General features: G+C 55.7%; 1 protein-coding gene across 1 annotated transcript; it reads right to left on the bottom strand.

Annotated features, from left to right (window-relative positions):
* Positions 1 to 1,386: 1,386 nt before the first annotated feature.
* On the bottom strand, positions 1,387 to 7,843 carry IUM83_14302 (uncharacterized protein; the record flags this gene model as incomplete). The annotated part of the gene is made up of 5 exons (XM_067939035.1): positions 1,387 to 1,392; positions 1,470 to 1,487; positions 5,829 to 6,250; positions 7,710 to 7,725; positions 7,790 to 7,843. 5 exons carry the CDS (start codon positions 7,841 to 7,843, stop codon positions 1,387 to 1,389), a joined length of 516 nt encoding a protein of 171 aa, XP_067791117.1.
* Positions 7,844 to 9,661: the final 1,818 nt, after the last annotated feature.

The raw sequence follows: 9,661 nt of genomic DNA, 5'->3' as shown, positions 1-9,661 counted from the left end.
CCGTTTCTGAGCGTTCACGCTCAGCAGCTCTAGTTCGTAAGTCTTTCAGTCCTTGCACGATCATCGCGGCTGGTGAGTACTCATCTAGCCCATTCTCGACCTCATAGCAGCGCCAGACGTGGGTCACGACGCCCACGGTTATCGTCAACACAGTCGCCGGAGGTCCCAGAGAAGTCCATCCAAAGACGAAGTTAGCAATATTCAGTAGAACCAACGCGATCGCCACACCGGTCTCTGCCAGTAGAGCCATTTCCAGCAAGTCGTACGCGGTCTTAGGCGCGAAGAAGCCGACCGCCAGCACGAACTTGAGCACGAGGAATGTCACACGGATGCCTTCAAAAGCACGTCGGCGACTCTGAGCAGCAGCAGCACACGTAGTTTTAGCATACGAAGCCACCGAGTGTGCCGTACTCAGGCCTAGGTCAGACAGGTAGGTGTAGAACGTAGAGTAGGCCGCAATCCACCTCTTCAGCAGCATTCGGCCGTAGTCGCCATATCGGGTTTCAGCGTCTTCCAGCACGCGCACACGTTCAGCGAAGACGCTCAGGCGGAGTCGTCCTCAGACGAAGAGACCGCGCACGATGCCATGGTTGAGCAAGACGACGACGAGTTCGACGACGAGGAAGAGGAAGTCGACGAGGAGGAGGAGGAGGAAGAAGAAGCCGATGAAGAAGAGGAGGAGGGGGAGGAAAGCGAGACGGAGCGAGTCCAAGTGTTGTGATCCGATTACGAGAAGAGCACTACGAGACGTCGGGTGTCTCTCAGAGACAGGTACAGCCGTCGACGGTACTCCGCCACTTCGTTGCTCTTCCACTCGTTACGGGTGCTCAGGAACGCTAGGTCTAGAGGGTGTACGGGGTCACGCCCATAGAGGCTGAAGAACGGTGAGTCCCCAAGCGCTTCGTGATACGAAGTGCGACACGCAAATAGAACACGCGGCAGGTACAGATCCCAGTCACTCTGGACCTCGCCCACGAACATCCTCAGCATGCCGCTCAACGTCCCGTTGAATCGCTCGACGGGGCCTTGCGTCTGGGGATGGTAAGCAGCGCCAAAGAGCTTTTTGATTCCCAGTGTTTCGTAAATGACTTGGCTAGCCCAGAGATGAAGTTGGGTCCGCGATCACTCAATAGACGTTCACGCACTCCGTGTCGCGAGAGCACCTCGTCGATCATGACGTTCACGAAGGAGATCGTGTCGAGGGCCTCGACGGGGAACGCCTCCACCCAGCGGGTGAAGTAGTCGGCAATCACTAAGATGTACTTGTTCCCACGCGGAGCCGTCACGAGCGGTCCGATCGCGTCGACCACGAGCAGCGAGAACGGGCCCGAGAGTTCTTGAACCGGCATCCTCTGCATGATACCATTCATCCAGGGGCGATAGCCCTTACCACTTCCACACACAGTGCACGCGCGCACGTACTCAGCGACATCGCGCTTCCACCCGTGTCAGTACGCGTGTTTGCGTACCTTGTCCATCGTCTTCGACTGTCCGGCGTGGGCAAAGAAGATGTCAGCATGGCAGTAAGGTAGCACGGTCTCGACGAAATGTAGCTGAATCACGGGCACCGAGATGGATCGGACATGACCAGCGCGAGCCTTCAAATGCACCCGGCGCAGGAGCATCCCGTCGCGAACCACGTAGTGAGGGGCTATCTGCAGAACCTTGGTTCGCAGCTGCGGGTCCAGCGCGAGGGCTCCATGCTCGAGGAACGCGACTACAGCTTGAATCCATGGGGTACGCTTCTGTTCGTCCACAAAGCGTTCTCGATCTAGTCCAAATACATCCACAGGAGATGTCGCAGGTCGTTCAGCATCCAGGTCTTCATCATCGTCGGGTTCGGGATTAGCAGCACCGACTTCTGGTTCAGCAGCGCCGTGTTCGTGTTCATGGGTGTTGCGCTTGTCTCCAGGGGCTTCAACAGCGGGTGCACCATCTTACCGTTGGGCCGGAGGCTCCCCGACTGCATCGAGAGCCTCTTGCGCGGCTCGGAGGGCCTCATCAAGGGCGCGGGACCGCTTCTTAGGCGGCACCGGCCGCGCGCTCGGCGTCACGCCGGAGGAGGGCTCCTCTCCTCCCCGACTGCGACGACACCCTCACCTCGCGGCTTCGGGTCCGCGTTGAGCAAGTCTGCGGTCGACCGCGCGCAGATCACGTCTGAGTGCGGCCTAGATAGGTCGTCGACGTGGCCCATAGTCGTGCCAGGCTTATGGTACACCTTAAACCACAATTGAGACAACTCCATAGCCCATCGGGCGAGCTTAGCGTTACTGGTACGATTGCCTTCACTGAATACCCCAGTCAAGGCTTTGTGATCCGTGTACAGGTCAAACTCGTTCCTGTCGAGGTAGCATCTGAACTTGCGCGTTGCCCATACGATTCCCCAGCACTCAATCTCCGACGTGCCATCCTGCTTGTTAATCCAGTTGCGTTCCGATCCGACGAGCAGTTAGCTCGCGTACGCGACGACACGCTTGCGGCCGTCCACAGTCTATATTAGGCAGGCTCCCACCGGAAGGTGAGAAGAATCCACATAGAGTTTGAATCGCTTGGAGAAATCGGGATATACGAAGATCGGAGGCTCTACATGCCGTCGTTTCAGTTGTAAGAACGCAGCTTCACAGTCATCACTCCACACAAACGCCACGCCCTTCGCCTTGAGGGGCTCAATCGGGGCCGAAATTGCTGTGTACCCAGGAATGTAGCGTCGGAAGTAGCTAGTGAGTCCCAAAAATGCTCGAACGGTGTGTAGGTCGTGAGGCCGGGCCACGTTCATCACTGCCTTGACCTTCTCAGGGTTGGGCAGGATGCCCAACAGCGTGATAATGTATGTGCCCGAGGAACGCAACTTGATCCCTTCCCCGCTTGCACTTCTTCATCTTCTGTTTGAATCCAGCAGCGCGGAAGCGATCCAGTACCTGCTTCAGGCGCACCAGGTGCGTCGGGAAGTCGGAACTGAACACCACACAGTCGTCGAGGTACACGAGGCACGTGCGCCACTTCAAGTCAACGAGCACGTTCTCCATGAGACGCTCGAACGCGGGCACCGCGTTGCACAGCCCAAATGGCATCACCAACCATTCGAAGAATCCATACTTGCATGTAAAGGCTGTCTTCTCAACACTGCCAGCGTCCATCGGGACGTTCCAGTAGCCCGAGGCTATGTCCATGGTCGAGAAGAGTTTGGCGCCTTTCAGCACATCCAAGATGTCGTCTATGAGAGGCATAGGATAGCAGTGCTTGATAGTCACAGCATTGAGACGACGGCAGTCGATACAAAAGCGTATACCTCCGTCAGGTTTGCGAATCATGAGAACGGGGCTGGCCCACGGGCTCGTAGACGGCTGTATCGGTCCGAGTTCGAGAGACTGCCGTATTTCGGCTTCCGTGACTTCGCCCTCAGCGTGGTGGGAGACGCGGTACGGTGGTTGCTTGATCGGCGGGTTCGCACCCGTGTCGATCGAGAAATCCAGCAGGTGAGTGCGCCCAGGCTTGAGCAAGGTCTCGACGAACATGTCTCGGAACGTACCGAGCAATCCTCTCATCACGTCACGCTGCTCCGGGTCTAGCTTGGAACCGGAGAAGTCCGTGTCCAACTCAGCTTCAGGAGCCTGCATCGGGTTCAGTGGCGAAGTGGGATTGGATGTCGCGACCGTACTAATTACAGAGTCCACCCACCGTGACATCGGGCTCGGTTTCGACGGGGCCGTTGAGCTGGAGCTGTCGGGGTCACATCTGGAAGCAGGCACGAGCTTGACTGCCGATTCGGGCACGACCGTGGCGGCTGCTAGTGCCGTTCCCTTCTTGATAACGAGCTCTTCCGTCGAAGTATTGCAGACTTCCGTGATGGTCTTGCCCTCTACGACAGAGCACAGGGTCCTGGCGATTTGCACAGTCGCGTTCAGCTCTGGCAGTCCCTCGATCAACACCGTCGCGTTCTCCGGGGCCTTGCCTACGACATCCGAGACCACTGGGGCCTGGCCGCCAGGGCGAAGCCGCACGGTCGACGCAATCCGTGACACGTATATCTCTTCTACGCGGGGCGATCCCAGGGTGAACACCTCGCCCGTATCCTTCAACGTCATGATGCTCTCGTCCAGGTCGATCACGTCCGTGCCACGTCCAATCGGTCGACCACAGCGAATGACCTCAGCTTCTCCAATTTTCCCAGTTGTAGTGCCAGGTCGATCTCACCCTTGATCCTCAGCTTGTGACCGGACACACCGTTCAAACTCCCGTGGTATGGGCGAAGGGGTGCGTCGGAGAGTCCCAGGCGAGTCAAGACCCGAGCGTCAACCAGGCTGGCGACGGCGCCGGAGTCAATAAGAAGACCGGCAGGTAGATTCTCGATGCAGCCAGCAGCGATAGCCTCGACACCTCCTAAGGAGCAAATTACACGCTTGGCCGTGGGTACGGTGTCATCGCTGTCAGCTCCACATCCATCACTCTCACCGTCACCTTCCACTTCGACCAATCCAGGTTTCCGAAGTCGCACGCCACTCTCGGCGTCATGGACCATGCAAGCGTAGTGGCCGACGTCGTCGGTCCTCCACGTACGACGGGTTGTCTTTGAGCACTTTCGAGCGTTTCGAGAACAACGAAGAGCAATCAAAATGCACGCGCCGGGGTTGGCACTTCCGCGACAGGGCAGTAATGTCAGCTCCATGACACTCACATGCTCGCTGTCGTTTAACTCGCTTCGCCCTAATCAGCAGAATTTCTTTCTCAAACAACTCGAGGAAACTACGGTCATTACACAATCACCAAGCACTCCTGCAGCAGCAACGACAAGCTCACGGACTCGCGACTCGCGGTCTGCTGCAGCTAGCGGTACGGTATCTACGGGTCGACACTCTCCAGTCGATGGGTAGTTCAGTGGCCGTCGACAAGAACGGCAAAGCGGCTCGACTCGTTCCTCGTCCTCCAGTACGAGTTGATACGCTACGGACCGTACCACAAACACCAGTGAGACGGCAAGTCAGTCTCCGCGTCCTTTTCGGGCAACGCGACCTCGACCGGGCCGCAAACGTCACGCCGACGTTCGCAACTAGTACGTCCTCGTCGACGAGTACAGGCGCGGTGCACTCGCGCGTCTTCGGCAGGGCGAGGACCTCATCACCAATGCAATCGTCCCCACCTCCGACAGTTCGGTCATAGGAGTCGTCATTCACCACAGCGTTGATCTGGGACGTCTTCTCCATGTCCGGGGTGTTCTTGCGGAAATCCCTGTTATCTCGCCGCGCTTCCTCCGAGGTAGCCAGTGTCTTACGGTACCAGTCAATCCAGTATTCGGGTGTGAACAGCACTCCGGGCGACGACACGCGCGTTCGTTCCAGAGTCTCCACGGGGAGACCAAGCAAGGCACTCAGATCCTTCTGCCTGAGTTCCGTCTGCCTCGTAGCGTTCAGAGCAAGTTTCTTTAGTAGCTCGACCTCGTCTAGAGGGAACAGGCGATCCTCTAGCTCCTTATCGTATTCTTCATTTTCTTCCTTCACGTTCAGATATAGGCCATCGGTCAGTGCATCCAATTCCTCAGGTGTGAACAAGCGTTTATATGGAGGCGGTTCCTCCTAATCGGTTTCAGTTTGGGCGGTGGCTTCGCGTTCTGTGCCATCGTTCTCCTTGTTCACCACTTCCGAAGTTTCCTCCGTCACGGACCCCACGCGCTCCGATCGAGCAATTTCTGCGTCTTCATTATGCGTACTCAGAGCTCCGGATGTCTCTAGCAGCGCTCTCATATGCGGTTCGCCGGGCACTCTCGAGCGGTTTGGGCCTGTCGTTCGGGTAGGTTCTTCTTCAGCTTTAGGTTCATTGTCGGCACTTCCGACGACATCGATCTTCAGCGTCAGGGTCTTATTGACCACGGCAGAGCGTTCCGACGCTATCGCGGCGTTACCGCCCGGCTCCTCGCGGGGCGGCCTGAAGTCCACACACTCGACCTTCGAGGCAGGCTCCTTCGGGGTTTCTTTGATTGCGAATCGCATCCCACTTTCATACAACACGTTGGGCATAGTCGCCGCGGCATCTTCAGTAACGTCCGGCTTATCACAGTTCACAGCATCGCCCAGGATCGGGATTCGTGAGGGTTCTCTAGCTTCCGCAGCGTTCTTCGGCACGCTTGGGGTTTCATTCTCAGCAACGTGGTTCGTGTCACTCGAGCATTCCAGGACCTGGTTTTCTGACTCAGGCAGCTCAAAGGAAAGTTCACCCTCCACTTGCTCATTGCAGTCGCGCTCCACGCGGGGGAAGTCTGCTCAGTACAGTTCGGTTTTTCTTTAGCTCTCTTCGATAAGGCATACCTTCGGCTAGATCACACACACGCTCTTCTCCGGGAGGTGCTTCCACAGTTGTTCGGTGCACATACTTCTCTCGCTTAGGATCTTCCACAGTAGTTCGGTTCACATGCTCCTCTTGCCGAGGAGCTTCCACAGTAGTTGGTTCGTTCGCACGCTCCGCTCGGGGAGGTGCCTCCAAAGGTTGTTCGCGTTGTTCGGGGCGTTCGCAGGGTCCCGCAGTAGTCACAGCATTCACACGTAGTCCAGGGCGACCCCAGTGCACGGCACTTGATGCCACCATTTCTCGTTCGGGTCGTTCCAGGCCCGCAGGCCTCCTCGTATTCGTAATTCCAGTCTCGTTCACAGCAAAGTTCGTAAAGCAGTCGTAGTTCGGTACGGTCCTCACCGCACCCATAGTCTCAGGCCTTAGGCTAGCCTCCACAGTCGGGCGGGCAGCCGCTCCAGGAGCACGCCACCCTGTGTCGATCCACGGGCGAGAGGAAGGCGCGACACTCTCCTCTCCTCCCCCATGCCCTCTTCATTGCTGCGTTGGGGGTGGGCCCTGGGCCGGCGCCACCTGTTGCGCGCTCTGCGCCCACCGCTGGATCGATTTCACCACAAGACACTGGCTTGCGAAGTGATCCGTACCGTTGCAGGCCCAGCACACGCGCGGTCCACCACCACCTTGACGACGCCCTTGTCCTTGGCCTTGTCCTTGTCCATGTCCATGTCCTTGTCCTAGTCCTTGACCACCTCCATTACTTCCTTGGGTCCGCAGCGGCGCTTCGCACTCGACTGTGATGTGGCATTGTTTGTACACGTGGACCTCTTTCGGCGACAGTTGATTCGGTTGCAACCGAGCAAGTGGCACCGGCCACAGACTGTGTGTCCATCTTGCGTATACATGTCAGGTCCTTGACGGATGCCACGGACGGGAGTGTAAGGTACGGTAGGTAGCGTGCTAGGTGGAACAGGCTGAACCGGAACTTGAGAGACCGAGTTCTCGTACGCGGCCGCAGCATAAGTAAGGTGCCCGGGCGACCGCGAAACACGCGCCAGCTCGGCTTGCTGTTGCGTGATCAGGCATGCTTTTATTACTACCACGCTGATTAAGTAAGATTTCCACAAGGTAACGGAAATGGTTATTGCAGCAATTTCCAAGCACGCACGCGCCGTCGGAGGAGGCGGCGTCTCTGGTGGTGGTGGTGGTGTCTCCGGTGGCGGTAGGTTCGTCGCGCTCTTCGACCGACGCTTGGTCCGCTTCGGAGACAGCCACGGAGGCGTTGCCGTCCCCGTTGCGCTGGAGTCGCCGTCTGCACCGCAGGGTCGTCAGCTGTGGTCGTGGTGCGGCGCCGCAGCGACGTTCGGCGGCGTGTTCTCGTCGCTGGACGAGTCTTCGAAGCAGCGCAGCTGCCAGTGGATCGCGGAATGCACGAGGCGCACCATGTTCCTGCATGGCACGAGCACAGATCAGCCACAGCAAGTACGAGAACATGATTTAGCAACACTCCTACCTTCGCCTGAGTTGTCCGCGGAGATCGACTTCGCGTCGTCGCCGTCCGATTCAAAAGTGAGCGCAACTTCAAGTTCTCGGCAGGAAGATATAATCGAGGCGATACGTCACCAGAGTGAAGGAAACACCTTCAAGAATGATGGTTGGATTAAACAATACAAATAGCAAGATAAACTTTTATGATGGCTACACGACATAAAGGTAGGGGTAGGGCCACTTATCAAGACCGATTTCGCGTCTCCGCGGATTTACGTCGGGCTTATGACCTCGACATATCGCTGCAGATAAGCCGCTCGAGTAAGCTATAAAAATAGGGAAATCACCCAACATAGATGCAGCAGATATGACAGGACATATCACCAAGTATGTCAACATAGAACAAATTCTGTCCACCACAAATATCTTAACGACCAATCTCTGGTCGATTCAAACGGTCTCATATTAGAAAGATATCGATTCAGTTTGCACTACATAGGACAGTTCGAACGGGACACTAGTACAGCCAAATCTATCCAGTTCTGCTTCAAATTTGGCTTGAAGGTCGCCATTTCCCTTCGAGATCCCTCCTGCGAGCTTCCTGCGAGCGCGATGTTCGAGGAAGACGACGGCATGCTTCTGCTCATGTGCGAGGCGTTTAGAACGCACAACGAGCGCGCGTGCGATGTACTGGGCCTACTTTGGCTCACTACTTCAGCTTACACGTCGCGCTACGTGTATGAGGAAGTGTAGGAGTTTATTAATAATTTGAATTAATTATACTTGAGTCCACAAGTATAATATAAATCAAATAAAACACCAAGTAGCTAGTTTAAGGTAAAATGAGAACTGTATTGTTTGTAAGTTGATCTTCCTCCTAAATCTGCTAAAAACTGTTTATCATCTATGAAAGGGGTTGACAGCGGCTGGCTGTCAGAGCCCCGCCAATATGCACGTCTCTAATTGGTAGAAAGATGCTGCTTTCTACCAATAGGATATTTGTGTAGGTGTGGACCACTCATGTGTGGTGGCTCACTTCAATGTATCCATTGGTGTGCCTTACACCAATATGAGGAAGTATCTAAAACCTTTAACAGATATTTATCTGTTACCATAAGTGACAAATGTCATGCACAAGTGACAGTTGTCACTTGTGACCGTTGTCATGCACAAGTGACTGTTGTCACTTGTGTGTGTAACCCCGTTACACCATCCCCCCGTTAAGCTTAGACGTGTCAGTCTCGACACGTCAATTAATATTTACTGCTGGTCAATTGTTTGTGCTGGGGGTTTCCGTGCTCATCCGCAATGAGCACGACCAAGCTGATGACTGCCATTGCAACAGAGTGTAAACACTCTGTTGCTGAGTACCATGTACGGTAGCGCGAGGTGCGCCGCTACCACTGGGACAGACAACACAGTGTCTGTGTACGATTTTTCGATGTCGACCACGTCTATGCGTCGACATCTCTAAGCGAATTTCTGTTGCTTACCGTGATCGGGTAAGCAAGCGCCAAAGCACTTCGAGTCCATCTCGAAGTGAGGCAAGTATTAGCAACTCCACGCTGTTGCGGTGGAGGCTGGTGTCCGTGCGCCGTGCGCACTGTTCGTCCAGGTGGCGGTGCGTATTAGCAACCGCGACCACAACAGGTATACTATATGTATACCTGAACGTTTCGTGGTCTCCGTACTAATTATCTAGCACGCGAGTCGTCAGGCGTTGTAGATTACTACAGCGCTCGCACTACCTTCTTGCTGGTAGTGCGTGTTGGGTTTCGTACTCCTTCACCATGTCCGGAACGTCTTCCATCAGGACGTTCCGTGGTTCCCACGTGTCGTGTTGGGGAGGGAAACCTCTCCAGCGAATGCGAAAACAATCCGGACCTCGGATTGTTTT

The sequence above is a fragment of the Phytophthora cinnamomi genome (assembly GCF_018691715.1).
Source record: "Phytophthora cinnamomi strain GKB4 chromosome Unknown Contig42, whole genome shotgun sequence".
NCBI lineage: Eukaryota > Oomycota > Peronosporomycetes > Peronosporales > Peronosporaceae > Phytophthora > Phytophthora cinnamomi.
This window is presented reverse-complemented; position numbering and strand designations above follow the sequence as displayed.